The following is a 24735-nucleotide window of genomic DNA, read 5'->3' as shown; positions in this document are numbered from 1 at the left end:
ATGGTCACTGGTACATTTATTCCATTTTACAACCATAACATTGCATTTTAATCTCTGCAGTATATACATTTTATGTGCCTTGGTGTATTTGCACTATACTGTACCCAGTTAAGTCCAGCCATGTGACAAGATGACATGTTCTTCAGTTTTATGTATTTAATGTTGCTTTTCATTAAAAATGGCTGTTCAAAAACATTAAAGTTGGATCTTTGTTCCATAACATTAAGCATTTGCCTTGTTGTGTATCAAGTAGTGGAGACCAATTAGGCCTGGTGCCATAAGGCAGGGGTCTCAAAGTTGCAGCCATGTGGCCCTCCAATCGATTTCATGTGGCCCTCCAAACAATATCAAGTTGTAACGAGTCATTTCTATATGTTTTTATTTTTAAATGAATAGATTAATTTTGCATCATACATATGTTATTTTATTGTTCCATATTAAAACAACCACTTATATTTTAAAATGATCCAATCCAAATTCAACTTTATTTGTAAAGCACTTTAAAACAAACACAGTGGCCCAAATGCTGTACAGAATAATGGACAAAAGACAGAAAAAGTCAAAGACAGAAAAGCTCACGTAAGGCAATAGAGTACATACAAAAAAAAGGAATTATTATGGCATATTGATGATATGAGCTCATAACGTCCACCGTAACTGTTGCTTTTCCCTTTTTTACTTGACTGGCCCCTGACTGACCAGACGAGTCAGGGGTTGGCAGCGGAGTAAAGGGGAGGGGCTAATTGAGCATGAGTGAAGTGAGAGAAGAGCGGTATTGTACGGCCAGTCAGTCGGTCACTCTGTAAATGCTTGGAGTTGTACTTAAGAATCGATCTCATCACACAAGTATCGATCAATACCCAATACCAACGTTAGTATCGATATTTTAGATCGATCCGCCCAGCCCTAATTCAAACTATAGGAACACGGAAGTAGCAACTGTTTGGACGAGAATGCACGTCAGTGGTACCTCCCAAGTACGCACTTCTTGGCACGAGAAACGAGTCCTTGCAGGAAGTCGAAGTATATGGAGAGATATGGGCGTGATTTGTAGCTGGATCGTTGTTGTTTCCTGACCTGCTGTAAGTGTCCGTTATCAGAGGTTAGTGTTTCTTTATCCATCAGTAACTCAGCAACAGCTGCGAGCGTCTAAGAGAAATCTAGATAGACTGGACACTTATAGTTAATCTAAGTAGGTGAGTGAATCCTAAAGTTACCAGCATAATAACGCAATTCACAGCAGAGTAGTGAGTCATTTTTACTCAGTAGAAACTCTGGGTAAACTCAAGAAAGAACGGGATGCATGTGTTTTCCTAAAGTCGATAAACAAATATACCATTTTATCATACCCATTTTATCAAATGCTTCAGTTTATATTGTTTGTGTGACCATTTGCACAGGTGAGATGTCAGGCTTCTGTGGTCTGCTGACTTCCCAGAGAGAAGCAGGTAAGTAGCTGAAATCACTCAAGCTTTGTGCCTCCATAAATAACAGTGATAAAGGCTTAACTTATTTAAGCAGCATTGTGTAACTTTTGGTGACGTCATTTTTCTGCTTCTTTTTGGTCATGAACAGAAACAATGTAACATTATTTGTATTCTTGTCCTTCATCTGAAAAAGGGATTTTTCAAGCAATGTCATCAGACCTGACTGAGGGACTGTTTGTGTGGGTGACGGGATGAGACAAGAAACATTTATCCCATTTATCTGCTGAACGACCAGGTTTTTTCAGCAGTAGAATTCGCTTTGGAAACTTTTGATGGGCGTGTCTTTGTGTTTATAGTCATACTACAACCTGCTTTCTCACTTTACTAGCATAATGTTGCTAAACAAATCCCTTCCTGTATGCAGGGCAGGAATGTCACTAAAACGGCAGAGACGGAGAGAGTTCTGTGAAGCTGGAAAGGCTTAAACAAAAAACAATGTGAACTCATTTGACATTGGATTGAATCTAACATACATTTGTTTATATTTAAAAGTTACACACAATAGCTTTAAGCATGCAGTGTCAGAATGTAATACTTGCAGTTTTAATCTATAAATATGTCAGTAACAATTAGCTGTTTCATGATTTCAGTTCCTCTGAAGAGCATCGAGGTGGAGGTGGAGGTGAGGGACCATGTGGCTACAGTGGTCTCCACTCTAAACTACGAGAACAATGAGGACAAACCAATCGAGGCTGTTTTTGTCTTTCCTCTGCCTGGAGACGCTGCTGTCTGTCATTTCAGTGCCAAGATTGGTCAGACACAGATCGTAGCTGAGGTGAAGGAGAAACAGCAGGTGAGCTGGACAGTGAAGTTTCAATTCATTAGAATGGATCTTAGAGTAAATATAGGGAATGTCCCTTAGCAAAAAGTAGTATACTTGAAGTTTATTTTATTAAGTATGCTTGAGTATAAGTATAAGTGTATCAAGTATACTATGGACCATGTACTTGTAGTGTACTAGAAAGTGTACTAATTTAATACTTCTTCGGACTAAATTGGAACATTTTTAGTTTATTATAGTATACTTTAAGTATCACTTTAAGTTTACAAAAGTACACTTACAAGTATACAACAAGTACACTAGGTATATACTTCTAGTCCACTGAATTATACTTTAAGTATCATTTTAAGTTTACAAAAGTATACTTTCAAGTATACAAGAAGTGCACTAGGTATATACTTCTAGTCCACATTTTAGTTTATTAAATTATACTTTAAGTATCATTTTAAGTTTACAAAAGTATACTTTCAAGTATACAAGAAGTACACTAGGTATATACTTCTAGTCCACATTTTAGTTTATTGAATTATACTTTAAGTATTATTATAAGTTTACAAAAGTACACTTTCAAGTATACAAGAAGTACACTAGGTATATACTTCTAGTCCACATTTTAGTTTATTGAATTATACTTTAAGTATTATTTTAAGTTTACAAAAGTACACTTTCAAGTATACAACAAGTATACTCATCTATATATCACTAGTGTACTAAGTATATACTTCTAGTCCACATTTTAGTTTATTGATGTATACTTTAATGAACTTAGAATTTTTTTATTAGTTTACTTGTTGTTATACTTTAAGTTAAGTTAAGTTTGCTTAGCATATTACTTGTAGCATACTATTTATATACTTCTTAAAGTTAACTCATACTGTACATACACTGGATTGCAATGTATTTACAAAATCACAAAACAGGATGTTGAAAACAAGTTTGATATATTTATATAACATTATAAAACTTAACATATTCAATACATACAACATATTTACAAATACCCACTTAAATCATTAAAGATGTGCATTTCAAAAACAAAGAGCCTCTATGAAATCAAGTCCTTCTTTGCTGAAAAAATGAAAGGAAAAAGTGCACATTTGCATGTAAAAATGGAAACATAATAGTCTCTCCAAGATTAAGTCCTTTTTTGTCAAAAAATGGTAAAGGAAAACGTGTGCATTTGTTTGTAAAAATGTAAACAAAATAGTGTCTAACTGAGAAATTAAGTCCCTCCTTGTCAAAAAAAAGGTAAAAGAAAAGTGCACATCTTTGGAACAAAAAATAAAAAACTTGATAGAAACAAAAACGCTACTTCTTTTCCGTTACTTGCTTGGCATAGCTTATATTGTTGCATTTCTTTCTTATGATTCGTCTCACATCTTGCATGGTGGTGTCAGGGAACTTTGTCTGGACATGGACTGTGAGTGAAAAAACACACATACAAAACACAATATCACTTCAATGTTATTTTTTTCACCATCCACAATTAACATACATGTCAAAGAGGCATGAACGAGGGTTTATCAGGTACATTTCTGAACTTAAATGCAATCAGCATTTAAGTTACCAGAGTGGTAACTGAGTGGCAAAACAATGGGCAGCATGCTGGCAGTGACATCACGCGCAAACCCTCTACAATTTACGACAATTGAAAACATTATTTATTGAAGCATTAGTATTTGTTGTTGTTTTAAGAATGATTTTATTTGTAGTACTGATAGTGTGTGTGTGTGAGTGAGTAAGTGTATGTTCCATATTAAAAGTGACAGTAATTGAATCAATATTGTCTTCAACATTACAGTACATGGAACATTACAGTCATTTGCTAATAAAATAAGGGGGAAAACAATATGTATGGATTTATTTTAGAATGAGTTTTGTTTTTAAATGAATTAAATGCACTCACCAAGTATAGCATCAAGCTTTGTGTTATCCAGTGGTGGCTTTGACTCCACATCTTTATGAGCCCCTGACTGCCTCCCGGTCAAACTTGAATTCGACAGTGTTTCTCTACCGTAGATGAGCACCGCAAGATCCCCAATATACAATGCTGAACTTGCAGTCCGCAGAGACTTCAGCTCTCGTCTTGGGACTTTTACATCATGGCCTGGCACAAGAAGCACCTGCAAAACATTTGAATTTTCTCAACAACTCACCAAATAATGATTAAAAAAATACAGTATTATTTGGAAATCTACTGTATCTATTCATCTGTGCAGTGAATGTGCATAGGCATAGTCTATAGACTAACTCCATAATATGAGAAATGTGGGGGCGTCCTCATACCATTTCCTAATCCATCATTTATGGTATATGTCCAGCACAAAGTTGATCTATGTTTTCTTTCTAGCTTATGTTTACTATCAAAAGTTGAGAGGAAAATTTCATAGCAAACCTTTCCCCACATGGATAAATAACATACAGTATCATCACTGTGCATTTTGAGGTATTTACCATATCATCAGGGTCAGAAAACACTTGAGGAGAGCTGGGTGCAGAAACTGATGGGCCTACAGGTGGTGTGGGTGTTGACCAGGTGGATGCAGGAGTTGAGATCTGAACTGTGATTTTTTCGATGACATCTTTCAGCTGAGTTACTACTGCTGGAAGATCTGTAAAGGGAATGAACACAAGGGGGGAAACAAGGGAACAAAAGCTTTGTGTCATTACTGTGTTTTGGGAACCTTTTAAAACGTTACATTAGTCATTTTTATGAAGAGCATGGTTAGAGGTGGAGCTGACTAAGGAGGAACGGGGAGTAGGAGGAGACTGAATCAGCCAGGTATGGGCCTTCTTCCACACTTGGCAGCAGACTCCAGCTCTCCCTGGCAGCCATTGTTTGTCTGTATGATTTGTGAGCCTCTTTGTGTTCAGATGTCAATGCTTCAATATTGGAGTATTTGTGTTAGATTATGTTGGTTCAAGGCTGCACATTATATTAATCTAATTCTCAGTTAAATGGTCATTTCTTTGTATTTGGGAAGATTTTTCAGTAATTATATGTATCCATTTCTATTCAGATGAAACCAGCTTTGATTGTTGTCAGCCTACCACCTTCTCACATTGTCACAAGACAATAAAACAAATTAATGTTCTGGATTTCTGGATCTCGTGCAGTTCATTGTGTCTGACTGCACACCCACAGAATTTGTCTGACTTCAGGAATCAGTATAGGCAAACCACTACAGTCTTTAAAAGCTGGTGTTATACAATTTTCTTTACTTTAATTAATAAACAGAAAATACCTCTCATGGAATCTAGTATCTCTTTCACATGGCCTTCTTTCAGGCTCTTGATTTCTCTCTGAAGCTCTTTTATTTTCTGCTGTGCCACACTCCAGTTTCTGGGCATCTGCTCCTCATCTGATGACTCCTCAGTTGAGTTAGTTAACTACACCAAAACACATGAAATCAAAGAATCAGCCTTCTCTGTGGCAGCACAGAATTCACACCATAATTATTGCATCAACTCAAAGTACCACAATTAAAATACAGTCAAATATTTACCTCTGAAGATACCTTGTTTGCCAGCTGCTTCTTCAGTTCTTCAATCATTTGGTTTGCAGACTCTTTTTCTGCACAGTTTGCTCTTTTTCTTTTCTGTCAAAATTACAATTCAGTTTTGTATTTTTATAACAGGCATATGTAATAACATTGATGTTAATGATTATGATGTAGTACTAGTTACAGAATTGACTGCACCACTGATGGATTATAACTAGATTCAGAAATGTGTAAATAATCAAAACAAAAATCATTTAATTATGGACTTGGCCAATTGTCAAATGTATTTAATTATCTGCTTATACTAATCAGGCTTAAAGATAGTCAAAGCGTCTTAGTATTTTACAAAATTTAACAAGACAATATTCTTTAATGATTGTAACAGTGGATAAACACAGGAGGCACTACTGTTTTAAACAAGTGCATTTCTATACAAGTTTTATGCACACCAGAAATGATTAAGAAATGTGACTTCTGTTCTGAATTACAATTGACTGATGTCATACGGTGTTATTTATCCAGGCAACTACCTTTTTTTGTGGAACTTCATGATCCTCCTCTTCAACATCTTTCCACTTGCTGTTCGGCTTACTCTTCCTCTTGGGTGCTTCTTGCCAGATGTCTTGACCCCTTATGAATTCCTGTCTCTTCTTGCAGAGATCACTGTAGTTGTCTGTGTAAGAAACGTGATCAAATTAAAAGTTTGACTGTGGCTTGACTTTAGATGTGTGTGTGTATACATATATACGTGTATATATATATATATATATATATGTATACATTCAAACCACATAAAAGCCTATAAAAATATGGAAAAACCTGGAGAGAAACTAGCACAGGCTAAGCATGTAGGTCAATTGAAATGGGATTTAAGTGCTAAATTAAATATACTTATATGCTAAATTACTTACTACTTAAAAAGCAGACAGTCAAACTTGCATGAAGCATTACCATGTGTTGTGGGCTTGTAGATTAGCTTTTTTCAAATATATATATATATATATATATATATATATATATATATATATATATATATATAGGTATAGATGTATATCTCCAGGCCCCACTTTAGAACATCTGGGCTATGACAAAGTGACAGATTAAATCAATGCTATCAAGCTAACTGGGAAGCAATAAAATTCAACAACTTACCACCAAACATTAAAACTTTTGCTGGGAAAAAGGCTGGACTGTCTGACTTTTTTCTGCCTTTAACGTCCCACTTTACCTCCATCCATCCATCTCCATCTTCTAGATTAGGGCACTGGGTGATTAATTTTGGACATTGTTGCTGCTCGTCAGGACTCATCCATGAAATCTTCCCAACTTCCACAGTCTTGTCTTTGAAATAATAAATGGCAAATGCCATTGTGGTATCGCAGTGCTAAAAAAAATAAAATTTTAGGTACCGTATGTCTTCCCTTCTTCTCCTTTCCTTGAGAACACGACGGACCTTTTTTTTTTTGAGTACATGACCGTTAACTACGTAACGTGGGCGCCAATTTCAAATTGGGCTCCCATTGGCAGCCAGGTAGGGAGGCGGGGTTATGGCCGGGAAGTGCAATGCGCGACCATACAGTCTGTGCGCGACACTGTGACAGCGCAGCGTGAGCTGAGAAGAAGCGCTCTGAGTTAGCTCATCAGGGCTAACATGGCGAAACGTCGTGGACCGTATAAAAGATATTTGGAGGATGACACAGCAGAGATTCCAAGGACTACCAAGCACAGATGGAAAGTAAAAGTAAGTAACAGATCATGAATTAAAGATTTTTTAAAGATTTTTAAACTGGGCCCCTCCTCTCGGGCTCTCAACTGTGTAGCCTCCTGCCCCTGACAGCAGTAGCAGCAGTTGTCAGTCCGAGTGAGGCGCTGGAGCTGTGGGCCCATGGAGAATGAAATTACTTGAGTAATAGTAGTAAACCTTAAAGACATGTGCAATAAAACCCTGGGCAATACGAGGTAACTGTAGGTGTGTGTGTACCTATGTTTGTGTATGTATGTGTATGTATGTATGTATATATATATACATATATATATATATATATATATATATATATGTATATATATATGTGTGTATATATGTATATATACATATATATATATGTATATATATGTATATGTGTTGTTTGTATGTATGTATGTATACATACATACATACATAGATATATATATAGCATGGGTCATTTACGTTTGTATTTTTATACTTTTTTAATTTTAATTTTTATTTTATCTTTATTTTTAGCTTATTTTATTCTATTCTATATTTTATGGTGTTTGGTACCTGGGGTGTTTCTCTTTCCAGTCTCCTGTAAAGTGTGACTCTAATCTTAACAGTGCTGTGTGTTGATGTTGGAGCTGTTAATTTCCCCGAGGGAACCTCCCAAAGGGATCAATAAAGTCGTCTGTCTGTCTAATAACTGACATTTATATTTGACATTTACCCCACCTTTCCAGGACAGGGCAGAACTACAGGATAACACACAAGATCCCATGAGTCGGCCTATTGCTTCCCACAGAGAAGTTAGAGATGATGTCAACAGTAGGAGATCCTCCACAATTAAGCTTTTGGATACTGCCTTTCAACAGGTAATACGCAATGACATAGTTTTAGTCTAAGTGGAATTGTTTGATGTCGTAGTTATTACAGGCATTAAATATTATGCCCCCCCCCCCCCCTAAACTGTGCTATCAGCTCCCCAAGTAGGTATAATCATGAGCACATGTCATATGCCACGTCACTGATTTATTTTTCTCCAATAACACTACAAGCACTTGAGGTCTGAAGCAGTTTTAAGTTGTCTAAAAATGAAAGTGTACACCTACTCTGTTTAAGATTTGGTGATTGGACTTCACATATAGGGAGTTAATGCATTCAATTGTTCATTGTCTTTCTCTTGTTAATGTGTAGAATGCCAATCATGATGATGACATCAACACAGATAGTCATATGAGTAACACTTCATAATTCCAGCAGTGAAGATAAACTCAGTAATGACAACTCTTCGACAACCAGCGTGTTGGATATGGACAATCAAGAGGTACACTTGAAATAAAAAGTTTAGCCTCATCGGCATGTTTTGTGGTGGGGGTGGAATACACTAGGCCAACTTTGTTAGCATAAGCCCCTTTTAACAGCCTGTTCAGGGTGGGTTTGATGCGCCTCTGATGCGCCTTGCTGGTCTGTTTAAACAGCACTGATGCGGGCTGGGGGGTCCGAGTTGCACCGCACTGACCCGCCTTTGGACATCATAGCATAAACGTTTAGGAAAAATGTGTCGAGTCCGCAAGTAAAAGAAAAAGTTTAAAAAAAGTAAAAGTCTCGTTCAGACAGCAGCCGGCTGATCTCTGAAAACTCTGTAACCTAGAGATTTTTGCACACACGACTTTACACAAGATTGTGGCGCATATCAGGTATTTTAAGTTTTGAGGAAATCAACAGAAGTAGCTCTATACTAGATGGATTTAATGACTCTCTGAATTTCGGGTATTTTTCTTAACAGAGGAGGAAGTGATGCTGATGCTGTTAAAATCTGCAATGCCGGCTCGCTGTATAAAATGCCCGACTGAAGCGTGTTATTGGTGAGCCTTCAGTGCGGCGCTGACGCAGGGTCTCTGTGTAAAAGGGGCTATAGTAATACTCATCAGAGGGCTTCCAGTGACACCCTAATCAAAGTGTCTACAGTGCACATATTTTACAGTACATGTAGTTTGCTGTAATAGTTGAGTGCATTCAACGGAAATTTTAGATTAATGGTGGTACATTTTGAGCTATCCTCTAGCCTACCCCAAGTGTACATGAATGACAACATTGTCAGCAAAAAGCTACAGCAAACCACCTGCACAATTTCAATCATTGATTTATTAACTACCTTTTTCATTCTCTTGCCTTTGTTCACATGTAGAATGATTATAAAGATAACCAAATCAACACACAGGAACACTGGAGTAACACTTCCAACAGTGAAGATGAAGATACTGAACTCAACACTGAGAACCCTACCACAAGCCAATTGGATGTGGAAATTTCAGAGGTAAATGCACCATTCTATGTGGTAGTTTATATATGTTTTTTGTTATATAAATGTCTACTTGTTTAATTAATTATTTAAGTAATCTTTTTCCCTTGTCAACCTGTAGAATGAGGAAGCCCTGTCACATTCTGAAGAGGACTTGACTGATTCTGCCAGTAATGAAGGTGAAAACCATGCTGACGATGAAGACGTGATGGAGGGGAATAGTACTAGAGAAAAGACACCTGAATTTCCAGTGGTATGTAGACAGTGGTTCAATAACACATTGCTAGTAGTTACTGTATGCCCATTACAGAAAATTAGAGCATTTGGAGAAATTCTACATAATAATAATATGTAGCTGTTGTTACCATCCAGTCAGCAGATATATTGTTACTGTGCCTACATCATCTGGGGAAGCCTGACGATGTTAGTTTTTGTCAAGGCATGACATTTTATAATTACACTTTCTACATCGTAATGCCTGCTTTATACTTCACCGTGCGACACATTCTATGCTGGAAAATAGCAAGTGCGCAAGCTCACAGCACATCTTATACGAGACGTCCTGTGAGCTTGCAGATTTGCTATTTTCACCATTCATCTACATAATTGTGAAGTATAAATGGGGCATAAGATTTTCAGGAATGAACAGACACGTTCCAGGATTTAAAAGTAGAACAGCGTGTGGTTACAAGTCTAAATGGGTTAAATGTTACAAGTATCATGGGTTAAATTGCATTTTTAGTAAATAATATTTTGTGTAACCCTTAGGAAAGTTACTTTCTATGAGGCTATGAACCAATTGTTGTGATTTTTGTTATAAGGGTAAAAATACTTTATGCTAGACTGATATTACTGCTTAAGTTTGCTGCTACTCATTCTCATTTATACAAGCTTTTTCTATCCTTTTTCCTATATTTATAGGGCAGTGAAGACCAAGCAGATGGTGACAAGCCCCTGTATCCTGGTGCACCTGTTTCAAAGGGAGAAAGTTTACTGATGCTGATGTCCTATGTGCTGCGGAACAATTTAACCGGCAAAGCACTTACTCATTTACTGGAACTGTTCAACCTGATGTTTCCAGGTCTGGTTCCACCCTCACATTACCTTTTCCACAAAGAATTTGGAAGTTCATCACAGTCTGAAGTTGAAAAATGTTTAGCATACCTTGGCATTAGTGCAGACTGTCCCTCTCATTGTACCCTTTGCAACACAGTATTTGATGCCAACACAAGTTTAAAAAAGGGTTTCTACTTTATTGTAATTCCCCTTCACGCACAGATTAAACAACTTCTGCAGGAACATGATGTCAGTCTTACTGAAAAAAGTAGATCCTTTGGTGTTTTAACTGACATACAGTCTGGTGGAGAGTATCAAAAAATGTGTGACAGTGGAATTCTTGGAAAAGATGATTTGACTCATTTGACTCAGCATTTGGCCAATTCAGTGCCAGATAATTGAACTGGAACCAGAAATGAGAAAAAGGCACATTTTGATGTCAGCATTATGGTTTGGGCCAACTAAACCATAATAAATAAACTCAAGTCAAATGTTTCTCTGTTCTTGTGTATGTTTTTAAGGTACATAAAGATAATGCAATTGAGCACACATACTATTTACTGTAAACTTTTAAAGATGAGCCACGGCCATGTAAATGTAGGGGTCAATGACCTGACCTTATTTCTGTACTTGGATCAAGTTATACTAAGTATTAGTACTTTGTGGCAGAAAGAAGCTAAACGTATACTAAAGTACTAGTATAAGCTTCAGTATTAAAGTGTAATTGTAAGTCTTAGTATTAATGTACTTAGTCTTAGACTATTCTTTATACTTTTCAGGATAAGCCAAGTATACTTCACTATACTTTCGTATATATAGTATATAAAAAGTAAACTTCAAGTACACTGCCTCAGTTTTAGTATAAAATAAGTATACTTGTAGTACACTTGAATAAACTACTTTTTGCTAAGGGGTTGCTCATAAGGGTGCGTGCGTGTCATCTGTACTTCAGGCTCGTGAGGAGTATGATGATGCTCTGAGCTCTGGTCAGCAAGCCTTTTTATTGGAGGAGAGTGAGCAGAGTCCAGATATATTCACTCTGAGTGTGGGCAGTCTGCCTGCAGGAGAGAGCGCCTCCATCAGGCTGGAGTATGTCACTGAGCTGGCTGTGCAGGCCGATGATGGGCTGAGGTTTTGTCTGCCTGTTGTGCTCAACCCTCGCTATCAACCTCAAGGTAGGAAACCCAGCCAACACTCTGACCAGGAGCCTTTAAGCTGAACCAGAAAGTCCAAAAACCACCTTGACAACATCAACAAAACCCATGCTGTAATGAGTCATTCATATATTTACCCATTGTTTCTCTTGTCACATAAAACCTGACACTGAAACTGAGAGAAATTTAATATTTGAACATGACTGAGGGGCTCAGTTGGCTCCATGAGGCAAATGGCCCATTGCAGTGACCCCAGATTCTGTGTCTTCCCCTCTCTATTGGCCACACAGCTGTTGCCTCATAACAAGAAGGTCGGGTACGTTTGCATGTTCTCCCTGTGTGCTCTTGGGTTTTCTCCAGGTTCTTAGGTTTCCCCCAACATGCAGAGGTTAATTGGACACTAACTAATTAACTGTAGATGTGAATGTGAGAGTGAATGGTTGTTCGTCTCTTTGTGTTTGCCCTGCGATGGTCACTAGTTTGAATCCTCAGCCTTACTGTGTGGAGTTAGCATGCATGTTTGCCCCGTTTGTGTGTGTGTGTGTGTGTGTAGGTCTCTTCAGGTTCTCCTACAGTCCAAACATATGCTGTGACTGTAGTTATGAAAGTCAGTCTGAATGATTGTTGATCTGCATATTGTCCCTGTGTTTGAGTGGCTATCTATCCAGGGTGTCCCCTACCTTTTGCCTTGTGTCAGTTTGGATTGGTTCCAGCTCCCCCTTATGAACTTGAACAAGACAAATGTCAGAAGATGGATGAATATAAAGATCACCTTCAACTGTTGCTTAAAATGGTGCATGTGTAATGCTTTTTGCAACCTAATGCACCGGAAAAAAACATCTGGGAAGGCTTCACTGTAAAAAAAGGGGATGCCCAAAATTGTACTAGTTCTGTGAAATCAGTTGCTTCAGTGATTTCTGAAACTGCGAAACTGCTAAAGAAGTCACCTACTGAAGCTTGTGCAACAGTGGGATTTTTCTAACCATGTATGGACACAGTTGATGCAAAATATTGCACAGGTTCCTGAACATTAACAACATCTGCAACATCAAGTTACTATAGTTGGCTGTAGAGAGAACTGTAGAGGTCAATACACCAGCCACTTCTTTAGGTATTGTACAGTATTGTATTGTACAGTATGCCCACAATAAAGTGGGGTCTGCTGCTCCTGTAGTCCATCTACTTCAACATTTGACATGTGTGTTCACAGTAGAGGTCAACAGATAAGGTTTTCTTTAGGACTGATGTGTATATATGTGTATATATATACATATATATATATATATATATATATACTGGAGTCAATCCCAGTTGACAAATGGGTGAAATGTGAGGTACGCCAGTCCATCGCAGGGCCAGCACACAGAGACAAACAACCGTTCACTCTCACATTCACACCTACAGTCAATTTAGAGTGTTCACTTAACTTAATAAGGGAGGCCCTTGTTCCAACGGGGTTGTGCATCTCGTGTTTTTGCTGCAAGGCAACAGCTCTAACCCCTACTAATAATGTATAAACAAAATGGGTTATCAAAAACATAATATAAATAAATAAACTTTTAGATAAAAGAACAAAAATACATAATTAACCAATCATTATTGGCCAAAGGAAATTGGTCTAATCAATGAATCAGTCTACCTGTTGTTCAGGGATGCTCTTCTGCATACCTTGGTTGTCAGTCAGTCAGTCATCATCTACCGCTTTATCCTCTGCCAGGTACGCCCTGGACAGTTCGCCAGTCCATCGCAGGGCCACACACAGATAGAGACAAACAACCATTCACTCTCACACTCACTCCTATGGTCAATTTAGAGTGTCCAATTTACCTATCCCCACATTGCATGTTTTTGGACTGTGGGAGGAAGCCGGAGTACCCGGAGAGAAGCCACGCACACACGGGGAGAACATGCAAACTCCATGCAGAAAGGCCCTTGTTCCAACCGGGGCTCGAACCCGGGTCTTCTCGCTGCAAGGCGAGAGTGCTAACCACTACACCACCGTGTGGCCCTTACCTTGGTTGTAACAAGTGATTATTTTATTCCGTTCTATTCTATTATTTTAATCCAGTCTGCTATGATCTCTGGTGTCAACACAGAACTGACACTCCCTGGATATTTTCAGCCCTAGAGATGGTTGTGCATGAAAATCCCGGTCGATCAAAAATACTCAGACCAGCACGTCTGGCACCAACAACCATTCCACATTCGAAGTCACTTAAATCACCTTACTTCCCCATTCTGATGTTCAACCTACCTCTAGTTCTGATGTTCGGTTTGAACTTCAGTAGGTTGTCTTGACCTTGTCTACATGCATTTTATTGCTGTCGTGTGATTGTCTGATTTGGTATTTGTGTTCTTGAGAATTTGAACCGGAGCACCTTATAAAGTGTCCAGTATTAAAATTGATGTCATATGAAGTTATGCATAAGTAGTATTTCTCATACATTCAACTCATGGACATTGTAAAGAAAAGTAGATCATTTGTATTGTCATGCTGTTCATTCGAAGTCTAGTAGCAGTAAAACTTTTGCATGTACACCTAATTTTCCTAGTAAAATAATTACATTACATTACATTACATTACATGTCATTCAGCAGACACTTTTATCCAAAGCTACTCACAATGGAACTGAGGACAATCAGCCAGGGGTAGAGTCGAACTTGCGACCATTGCGACCATGATGTCTTTCACACACAGGGTACCGGTCTTAACCACTGAGCCACTCCACCTCCACCCCCCACAGGGAAGGGAACTACCTTCCCTGTGTGACCCACAATATCACCTGGACCAAAGTGTCTAATTTGTTGTTCCGTATTGTTACAGGCAGTGACGGTGCCAGCGTCCAGGTGACCTCTGTTCCAGCCTCTCTGGTGCCCAAGAGTCTGTCTCTCTCTGCCCGAGTGTCCTCTCCTCGTCCAATCTGTAAAGTAGAGTCCAGCTGTTCCCTGGACCCTCTGCAGTACCTGAACACAGAGCAGACCCAGGCCACTGTAGGTCAAGTGCTAATGTGTCTGCTGATGTGTGTGGTTGTTCCTCAACACTAAGAACAAACACTTGTGTGGCACTTTGCTGATGTGAGTGAGTGTGCTGTGTGAACTGCAGGTCAAGTTGGCTGAAGGACACAAGTTTGACAGAGATGTTGAGCTGCTGATTTATTACAAAGATGCTCACCAGCCCACTGCTGTGGTGGAGGCAGGACAGGCGTCTGCAGAACCTGGTGAGTGCAAATCGGTGAGGCTGTTACTCTGTATTGAAAAAATGTTTTCCTTTTAAGTTACATTTGTATTTATGGTATGTGTCTCAGGGACTCTGATGGGCGATCCAGTAGTGATGCTGAGCCTGTACCCCGAGTTCCCCCAGTCTATGACGTCTTCACTCGCCTCATGTGGAGAGTTTGTGTTCTTACTTGATCGGTCTGGAAGTATGGATTATTCCATCAATAACATCATGCGTCAAGAAACTCGAATTGGCAGTGCAAGGGTAGTCAGCAAAGGGTTGACTTGATCATGATCATCATTGTGTTGCTCTGTCACACTATTATCCTCAGTATATCATTTATCCCCTTCCTTCAGGATACTCTACTGCTCCTGTTGAAGAGCTTACCAATGGGCTGCTACTTCAACATCTACAGCTTTGGCTCCAACTATGAACACATCTTCCCGTAAGTAACAATTGAGTTTTTTTTTTTTTTTTAAATAATGTTTTTTTTCCTTCTTTGTGTTATGTTGTTTGTCTGTTGATGTATTCTAATAGGTCATAATACTCATTTTGTTGAGCTATAGACACATTTCCCAATGAGGGCAGTAAAGTATATACTGTATCTATCTGTGTATCTATGTTTATATACCTTTTTATCCACAGAAAATGTTTGATATTGATTATCATTTGCGTGCATCATGTTTCATGCATATTCGTGGGTATTTCTTTATGGCAGTAACAGTGTGGAGTACAACCAGAAGACAATGGCAAAGGCACTGAAGAAAGTTGAGGAGATGGATGCAGATCTTGGAGGAACAGAAATCCTGGAGCCCCTCGAACATATTTACAGTTGTCCCATCATTCCTAATCATCCTAGACAGGTAAAACACACAAGCCACAAATATTGTTTTCTATAGGTTATAGCAATAATATACTGTATAGTACGCTTGTTTTTGTTTAAGGATTTTTCACGCCAAATCACTTAAATTACAGTCTTAAGCTACATTAGCATGTTTATTTGAAGCTCATGCATTCTTCTTACACACATAAATACATACTCTTTTAATGCCTTTGACCGAATGCACAGAGTATTCTTAAAGAGGACCCTCATAGATATAATGCATTCCCTAGCTAACAATGTCCCCACAAAGATGTTTTTTTATGATTTCACAAAAATATAAATACAAGTACACACACACACACACAAATACCAGACAATTTAGTGAGCAGTGTGATAGTTCCCACAGTCCTATGTTTTGTCACTGAATTGTGTGACTCCTTGTAGATCTTTGTCTTTACTGATGGACAGGTGTCCAATACCAAAAAAGTGATAGATCTGGTGAAGCAGAATTCAGACTCCCACAGGTAAAGCAGAACAACCTGGTTACATGTTGTTCCATGTAACAGTGCTGCCTGTGTTAAACACTAAACTATACTGTATTTAAGGTGTTTCTCTTTTGGGATTGGAGAAGGAGCCAGCTCTGCTCTTATCAATGGGTTGGCCAAGGAAGGAGGAGGTCACGCTCAGTTCATCACAGGGACTGACAGGATGCAACCTAAAGTGAGAAGAAATGTAGCAATAAATCATTACTTTGGATTGACAATTTAATCATGGATCGATATCATACAGTAAATTCTGTTGCTTTGCCTTTTTGTTCATGTGTTTTGTTCCCAACCAGGTGATGCAGTCACTGCGATATTCTCTGCAGCCATCAGTGAAGGACATCTCAGTCACATGGGATCTGCCACAGGGAGTGTCTGTCACTGATCTCTCTCCACCAATTACAGCACTATTCCATGGTCAAAGGTCACTGATTTATGCCCAGCTCACTGGGGAGGTAGTAGCAGCACCTTGACTTAATAAGTATAATAAGCATAATACTGATATCAACATGGTTTCTAAACACACTGTGACTCTTTCTCAGAGCTCAGAGGCAGCAGAGGGCAGTGTAACACTGAAGTACACTTTGGCAGGTCATCTTTCTCAGAACCAGCTGCACTTTAGTCTCAAACCTACAGAGGACACGGGGTAAAACCACACCACCTTTTATGATTTGAAATATCATGCAAATGAATGAATTCAATAATAAACATTTCATTGAATTTAAGATGCTGAGTATCCTCACACACAGACAACAATGTAGAGAGTCCCCATGTTTTCATTGTGTTAGTAAAAAGATATATACATACAGAATGTCATAAATACTAAGTATGCAGATTATTATTCGGGGAATTAAAGGTCAAGTGTGTTGGAATTAGTGACATCATAATGGTGGAACTGCCGATTACAACAAACGGAGGAACCCTCCACACACTCCTCCCTTTCCCAAACACAACTACACAAACACAACTACCAGAAAGTTTATACTTTTTAGCAAAGGTTTGCTTTGCATGCCATGATGGTCGGTGAAGAATGATACATCTCTGTTTTGCATACTTGAAAATTCACCTGTGGTTACTCCTCTCCCGTCTGCAGATTAACCCTGCACAGGTTGGGTGCTCGGAGTCTGATTCGCTCCCTGGAGATTAATTTCAGGGGGCAGCCAAATGAGGGAGTGGAGAGGAAGATGGTTGAGCTTAGTGTCCAGTCAGGAGTCAGCAGCTCCCTCACTGCTTTTATTGTGGTCCACAAAGACAGTAGTGAGCCGATTAAAGGACCTCTGCTGTATGTAGTAGATAATCCAGCAAGCTGTGAGTGTTAAGAATTTAATTATTTACAGCTATTATTATTATCATCAATGAAGTTATCATTAGTTCTTTATAAATGAATCATTACTTAATCAGTTAATATTTGGTTAATGCTAACCTAGTCAGTGGTTAACTAATCATTAGTTAATGATTATTAAATTAACACTGTGGAGCTCTGAGAACTTGTTTAGTCATTTTTAAATTTTGAACCCCCTTTTGTGGCCTTGATGAAGAATGTGTACTTTACTGATTGATAATGTGCACTGTCCTTCTCACAGGTATCAATGCCAGTTGTGGCTTATTTGATAGCTCTGATGATTATTCACGCATCAGCAAAATAGGTATGTTGTGTGTGCATGTGGTTCATATATTTCTGAAGAAGCAAAGATGATGTAACTCAACAGATAATTTATCTGGTAACGGTGATATTCATATGTTTGTTTGTTTGTTTGTTCAATCAATTCATCATCGCTTGAATTTTGCTTGAAAGTTACTTACTTTTCTCAATATGGCTGACAGTGAATAACTAAATAAATAAACTAAAGCCACAGGTGACTAACGTGAAATTGCTGCACCTTAAACTGGAGCACTTTATTTATATAAAGACATACATCAGTATAAAGGCTTAATTACATATCTGTGGTACTGTATGATCTTGTGAGTCAGTAAATCTTCACATGCATAATATGCTTTGTTCAATAGGCTCTATAGTTTTCTTCAAGTTTGTGTTTCAATGTCATAATATTCATTTTATTTATTTTGAAGTCATTTTAAAAAAAATGTCCAACAATTCTCAGGAAGGACCGTGAACAAGAAAGTAAAATCAGGTAAAGGCTTTCCCCTATTTATTTATTTATTTTTATACTATACCTGAATGTTATGTTTCTGTTCATCTTGTTGTTGTTGTTGTTGTTGTCTCTTCCCCATCAACAGTTTTTAGCAGAGTTGGCAGCTACTTAAAGCTCAGTCGGAGGGCCTCGCCTCCGAGAAAAGGCAAGAAAACAAGTGGTGTTTTTTTTTTTTTCCTTCATCTCATTAGAGCTGGGTATTTCCTACTTCATGTTACTTATCACAGTTTTTTCAGAATCCTTTTCAGAATTTACTACATCATCTGCGTCATTGACCTTAAACAGCTCCCGCAGTGGATTTGTCATTGACATGTATAGGGTCTTCTGACATATGCTATCTGTCTATTGTCTGTCTATTCTCCTCTGCACCTTATGTGATGTAAAGTCTGGAGTGTAGTGACAAAAAAAGCTTGATGAAGCACAAAGAGTCACACTGTTGTCTTTTGGGTCTTTAATTAACGTCTGAAGCTGAGCAGCTCTGAGTCTTTCTGATTCTGGATAGAGCAGTGGTCTCAAACTTATAATGTGTTATTTCTGTATGTTTTATTTATTATTATTGTTTATAGATACATTTTGTATCATAAATGCGTTTATATTGTGAACTATTAATCATTCCATATCAAAACAAAAACTTTTATTTTGGAATTATGTGAACGATCATCATAAATATTATTATTTTTATGTCTTTTCTCAAAAAAGTTGGGCTTTTTTTACTTGACCGGCCCCCTACTGACCAAATGAGACACTCTGTTTTTGAGTTTGAGACCCCTGGAATAGAGGAAGTTTAAATACAGTTTGAGTGGGTGTACTGGGGAAATACTCTCTGTATTTAATATTTGTTCTATTGCTGTCAGGAAATGTAGCTTGGGTATAGAAGATTTGCTATGCAATATAGTACATGTCTGAAATCTAAAGGGTCACAGGCCACAGTTCCTTTAGTTAGTTCAGGTTGTCTTACAGCTGGGTTACACAGAAAACAATTGATATGGTACATAGGAATCTCTACCAGTTAGTATTCTGTAACCTCTGAATCTATACACACATCGGCAATGCAACATTCTGCATACATATTTATATTTTTAGCACAGCCATCAATCTCATGCTGTCATCTGTCAAAGAACCTACAAATGTAAAAAGGAACATAAAGTAGCACAAGTGCGTGCGTGTGTGCGTGTGTGGATACCTGCTGGCTGCTACTACTTCACTTTTTCAGTCCTTGTAGTTCCTATAAACCCTCTATAGATCTGCACGGCTACATGAACGTTATTTTGTATTTCAACTTCCTTTGTTTTTCCTCCTCAGAAATGTCTCAATGTAGTGCTGCTATCGTCAAACCCGAGGAGACACTCAAAGACCCTTTGCTGCAGTTGGTTTCCCTACAGGAGGCGCGTGGCTGCTGGCTGCTTGATCCGATGTTGGCAGCTGCTCTGGGAAAGACCAGCAAGGAGCTGGAAAACAGAAAGCCCTCCATGGTGGGTTAAATATTAGAGGACAGTTTGTTTTAGGGCTGTCATAAAAATATCAAATGGTTTGCAGAGTATGCTTTGACTAACCATGTTTATGGTTAGGTATGTTGCCGTATTTTCATTTTAATCTTAAAGCTTGTAATAATCAATGTTCTTATGTAAACTCACAGAGTTAATGTTGAATTAACACAAGTAAGCATATTAAATCTATCTATCAAAGGCCATTTAATATATGTAGAAAAAAGTCCAATAGTGACAAGCCCTTTTATCTTCATAATCTCTGTCGATGACACAATAGTTTCTCTCGAGGGTGTAAGATGCATCTCCAGATGTTGTGTGATTTTTAATTTATGATTTTCTGCCTAGAAACTCCGTCATTATACGTAATTTATTTTATATCAGATGTTGAATGTGTTCATTTTAAATGGCAATAGGGATCCTTCTTTACAAAGCTTCACATCATATCCAAATGTAGGTAAAACAGGAAGTGTGGGCCACCATTTTGGCTCTGATCTGGCTTCATGGTTTCAAGATGGATATGAAAGAAGAGTGGGAACTTCTGGCTCTTAAGGCTGTGTCATGGCTCCGTGCTCAGAATGGTAATAACCATGACAACGTTGTTTAATCGCTTGTTTTAATTGTTGTTGTTACTCAGTGTTTCTTCTTCTGTGTTTTTCCCTCAGCACCATGTGTGGCAGAGTGTGTGGAAGCTGGAAATGCGCTGTTGGGTTGTGAGGTGCAGAAAGATCTAGTTGGGCTCTGAGGTTTTCATTTCAACTAGTGATTGAGAACATTAACTCCTCTTGAAAATGTGTACTGATTTTATATATTATACGTGATAATCAGGCTCATTTATTACTATATATTATTACTTCCTGGTTGTCCTCAATGAACATACCACAAGACTATCTCTTTTTTATGTTTTTATATACAGTCTGTGTTGTAATCGTGGAATAGCTTAAGTCTAAATTGCAGAATACGACTACTTTTTAAGGTTGAATAGATACTTCATGAAAACACATGAAAGTGTGTAGTAGCACTAGCGAAGTGAGAGTGTCAACCAGAGGCAGTGCCAGGATTGAGATCGTGGGTGGGCCTTGAGATCACTGTCTGGGCACCATGCGCATGAAATACAAGTGTCCCTGTGTATTATCTCTGCCTGCAGTGCTGACAGAGATAATGCAACTTTGTGGCTTGTGTCACTCGCTGTCCATGGTGCTGAAGTGGACAGAGACCTTGACCTTAACCTTAACTCGTTTTTTCTCTGTAACACTCACTACACTACACAAAATCAAAGTCCAAAACCCGGAAAAACATAATTCTTTGTCCATTGATTTAACCAGTGTAATGTAGGTAATGTCTTTAAAGAGCAGCAAAACAATTAGACAAAGCTGCTGAAACAGCACCGAAAAAAAAAAAATCCTCAGAAGAATTAGGCTATACATGAAAAAGGGAATGATGGGAGGGTGGGCTGGGTGGCAGGCTCATCTTTAGATGACAGGTCTTGAGGATCCGGTTGCTGCACAACCCTGCCACATATAACACAAAACTCTATAATAAATGCACAACCTCTGCTGCTGTAGGCTTTTATTTTTCTACCTACTTAACCTATTTGCCTTTATATTGCTGCTGCTGTGAATTATCTTGCCGGTACAACAGCAGTTACGGCAGTTTCCACCTACTTCTTCATGCTGTGCTTTTTTTAAAACTAAAATTAGTTAAGCAGATTTTGCTTACTTTGTTTTGACAGCATTATATCGTGTATAATCGCTAACTAGCCTCAGATTATGCGCCTGGTTGAAATCGGCAGTCTATGGTTGACACTACTACTCGCGGGAAAACGAACTTGTTAATTTCACATTAACATGCCTGTAATGATGCAGCCAATAAGAGTCAACACACGTGGGGGAGAAGGATTTTTGACTCAGGTTAGATGAACAGTGTTAATGTTAGATTTAAAAGAGTCTTCTGATTGGCCGGTCCTCTTATGAAAGGCTATCTTATGGCACGTGGTGCCACATCATTTGTGGACTTCACAGACCTAGGTATCTTTGTTTAGTTGTTATTCTATATAATTTTCTTTTTAGATGTATAACATTCAGAAAGACAAGGCCAAAACAATGTCTGTGGACAAGAGTCCTTTGAGTCCACTTGTTGCACCAGGTCTAACGCCACCTTACCTCCAATACCGCTTGTGCTACAGTGACTTAACACGTTGAATTATTGATGGAGTGCTACGAAAAGTCCTTATGTCGGGTCTATTTTGTGCTTTTTTACTCTTGCTATAATTGCACTGCACTTTGTCCGTCAAACATACAGCCACATTATTATTATTATTATTATTATTATTTTTTATCTGAAACTGAGGTTTAAACTAGACCCATATAAGTATATGATTGATTAAATTAATTTCTATTTAAAACACTGGACTATGTCAACCCTTCACCACTGTATTTCAAAAGCTGAATAATGAGTCTTTATGCACCTTAAGTTAGCACGACTCATTTTAGTCATGCTAGTAACACTTAACACTGTTTGTTGCACCGCAGTGATAATGTACAGTCTCTTGCGGGAGGGAGTTTGAACTCATTTTGTTTTATTAATCCCCTTAGGGAAAGTATTCCTCTGCATTTGACCCATCCTAGAATTAGGAGCAGTGGGCTGCCACACTGAGTAGCGCCCGGGGAGCATTGGGGGTTGGGTACCTTGCTCAGGGGTACCCTAGCCCTTTTTTAGCCGGGTGGTGATTTGAACCAGCGATCTTCCGGTTACAAGTCAAGTTCCATTTCCACTTGGCCATGGGCTACCATACTTGGCCATGGGCTGCCATTATCAGCTTCTCTTTTTTCATTTTGTATGAAATATTGCTCAAATGTTCTTAAAAAGTATTTTACTTGTTCCTTTGTATGTTGTGTATTGTGGCACATTTGTATATGCAGTCTTGTGGCTATAAGTAAAACCTTAAATCTCTACAAAGGCTTATTTATTTTCTTTATGATCTCCATATCTTCTCATATCTTCTCTATTTTGGAAAGAAAATGAACTCAAATAAGAGCATTAGTTTGTGTAATTTGCCATGATATTAAGATACAAAGCAGGCATTAGCTGCCACTGTATGACCTTTCCCACAGCCTGCCTTTGAACCAGCAGCACATTTAAACTCCACCCACCCAGTGCTCTGATGATCAGCGATTTAAGCAAACATCTTTGTCTTCCTTTATCTGGAGGGGGAAACATAACTGCAACAGGCACATGCAAGTAAACCCATCTCTTCAAAGGTAGGCATTGTCGAAAATTGTATTTGTATATATGTTATAACAAGTTTTATTTATATAGACATCCCTTACCTGCAACAAGAAAACAGATGTGATTCTTGTGCGTAAGAAAGACAGAAAGTTCAGTTGACACAGACGGGACAGAGTTTGATTATGTGACTTTTTCTGAACTGATAGTCCTCAAGGGGACTAAAGCCTGATCCAAATGAGGCAAAACCTCATGCTGAACCATATAAACCAATATTTCCACACGTATTTCTTTAAAATGCATGTAAATAATATTTAAACAAACATTTTGCTTTTGTCTGTACCAGGTATGTATAAAGGTGGCTGCTGTGGTCTGCTAACTTCACTCAGGTGAAGATTTGTTCTCAAACTTCTGCCACGTTTGAATTTTTATTGGTATTGTCTTGTGTTTACAGACCACGTTTAAAGCTGATGTGGGTCTGGCACCAAACAACACTGCAGCCATGTTGACCCCATATGACCTTTGATCCTCAGGATTAGGGCTGTCTGTCTGTTCTATAGGAGACTCTTTTCCATCAGGCCTCTCCACTTTGGTACGACCTTAAGGAGATGAGGGTCACAGATTAAGTGAATTCCTTTAAATTCCGTCTTGATTTATGTAGATTTAGATTTCTATAGATTTTTAAACTTTGTATTCATTGTCATTTGCTGTTGCCTGCTGTTGTCTTGCTTTTATTTTTGCCTTGCCTTTAATTAGTGTTTGTAAATGTGACAGACGTGAGTGTAAAATGTGTAAAATTAGCCAAAATGTAATAATTGAATACCCATCAATAACCACAATAATAATAATGACTTTATCTATGAATCACTTTTCAAAACTAAAGTACATAATAACAAGAAATAAATGCGCTAACAACAGATTATGTAATATTAATAAAACTAACTCAATAAGAGAAATAATCAGTATTTCAATGATAGACACCAATTTACATTTGAGAAGAGATCAGATGTATATTTTGGGACAAGAATGGAATGTGCTTCAAGAGTTATCATTAATACTTTAAGAGTTATCATAAAAATCTCAAAATAAATTTTAGAATTATTTTAATTAATTGTGTTATTTCGGTGGAAGAAACAGGACTGGACCACAGAAGTTGCATTTTTATCCAGATTCAAGAAGCCATTAGAAATTACTCTCACATTTGTGCAAATGTGCAGAAAATAATGACCTTGGCTTTGTTAACATGGCTGAATGTTAAGTGACCTAATGGCTAAAGATCACTTATGTTAAAACA

General features: G+C 38.1%; 3 protein-coding genes across 6 annotated transcripts; 2 read left to right on the top strand and 1 right to left on the bottom strand.

Moving 5' to 3' along the window:
• The first annotated feature begins 776 nt into the window (after positions 1–776).
• On the top strand, positions 777–23168 carry LOC131463088 (von Willebrand factor A domain-containing protein 5A-like). 4 transcript variants are annotated; one of them, XM_058634765.1, is made up of 20 exons: positions 777–1082; positions 1401–1448; positions 2078–2280; positions 11796–12018; positions 14822–14988; positions 15101–15215; positions 15303–15478; positions 15571–15659; positions 15933–16077; positions 16482–16561; positions 16643–16757; positions 16876–17034; positions 17122–17225; positions 17673–17887; positions 18163–18225; positions 18682–18711; positions 18818–18877; positions 20035–20204; positions 20674–20797; positions 20882–23168. In XM_058634765.1, the coding sequence occupies exons 2-20, from the start codon at positions 1406–1408 to the stop codon at positions 20959–20961; spliced, it is 2361 nt and encodes a 786-aa protein (XP_058490748.1). In that variant the 5' UTR covers positions 777–1082; positions 1401–1405; the 3' UTR covers positions 20962–23168. The 4 variants fall into 4 exon arrangements, 3 of the variants coding, with proteins under 3 accessions (XP_058490748.1, XP_058490747.1, XP_058490746.1); XM_058634764.1 differs by having other exon boundaries at positions 777–1102; XM_058634763.1 differs by having other exon boundaries at positions 777–1196.
• LOC131463089 (BEN domain-containing protein 5-like) lies at positions 3267–7140 on the bottom strand. Its single transcript, XM_058634766.1, has 7 exons — positions 6924–7140; positions 6302–6444; positions 5775–5867; positions 5514–5658; positions 4723–4880; positions 4175–4391; positions 3267–3686 (listed from the first exon to the last, which is right to left on the bottom strand). Exons 1-7 carry the CDS (start codon positions 7138–7140, stop codon positions 3577–3579), a joined length of 1083 nt encoding a protein of 360 aa, XP_058490749.1. The 3' UTR covers positions 3267–3576.
• Positions 7218–11265, top strand: LOC131463090 (uncharacterized). The gene is made up of 5 exons (XM_058634767.1): positions 7218–7512; positions 8226–8357; positions 9674–9802; positions 9909–10040; positions 10709–11265. Exons 1-5 carry the CDS (start codon positions 7423–7425, stop codon positions 11243–11245), a joined length of 1020 nt encoding a protein of 339 aa, XP_058490750.1. The 5' UTR covers positions 7218–7422; the 3' UTR covers positions 11246–11265.
• Positions 23169–24735: the final 1567 nt, after the last annotated feature.

The sequence above is a fragment of the Solea solea genome, chromosome 7 (assembly GCF_958295425.1).
Source record: "Solea solea chromosome 7, fSolSol10.1, whole genome shotgun sequence".
Taxonomy (NCBI): Eukaryota; Metazoa; Chordata; class Actinopteri; order Pleuronectiformes; family Soleidae; genus Solea; species Solea solea.
This window is presented reverse-complemented; position numbering and strand designations above follow the sequence as displayed.

What these genes read in the sequence shown, in the direction of transcription:
- LOC131463088 (XM_058634765.1), top strand. Translation starts at nt 1,406, where the DNA reads ATGTCAGGCTTCTGTGGTCTGCTGACTTCCCAGAGAGAAGCAG. An exon ending in ACAGGCGTCTGCAGAACCTG is followed by an intron (nt 15,216 to 15,302) that starts GTGAGTGCAAAT and finishes TATGTGTCTCAG; the next exon opens with GGACTCTGATGGGCGATCCA. An exon ending in AGTAGATAATCCAGCAAGCT is followed by an intron (nt 17,888 to 18,162) that starts GTGAGTGTTAAG and finishes TCCTTCTCACAG; the next exon opens with GTATCAATGCCAGTTGTGGC.
- LOC131463089 (XM_058634766.1), bottom strand. Translation starts at nt 7,140, where the DNA reads ATGGCATTTGCCATTTATTATTTCAAAGACAAGACTGTGGAAGTTGGG. An exon ending in AAAAGTTTTAATGTTTGGTG is followed by an intron (nt 6,445 to 6,923) that starts GTAAGTTGTTGA and finishes TTTCTTACACAG; the next exon opens with ACAACTACAGTGATCTCTGC. An exon ending in AAAGCTTGATGCTATACTTG is followed by an intron (nt 3,687 to 4,174) that starts GTGAGTGCATTT and finishes TTTCACTCACAG; the next exon opens with TCCATGTCCAGACAAAGTTC.
- LOC131463090 (XM_058634767.1), top strand. Translation starts at nt 7,423, where the DNA reads ATGGCGAAACGTCGTGGACCGTATAAAAGATATTTGGAGGATGACACA. An exon ending in AGCACAGATGGAAAGTAAAA is followed by an intron (nt 7,513 to 8,225) that starts GTAAGTAACAGA and finishes CCACCTTTCCAG; the next exon opens with GACAGGGCAGAACTACAGGA. An exon ending in TGGATGTGGAAATTTCAGAG is followed by an intron (nt 9,803 to 9,908) that starts GTAAATGCACCA and finishes GTCAACCTGTAG; the next exon opens with AATGAGGAAGCCCTGTCACA.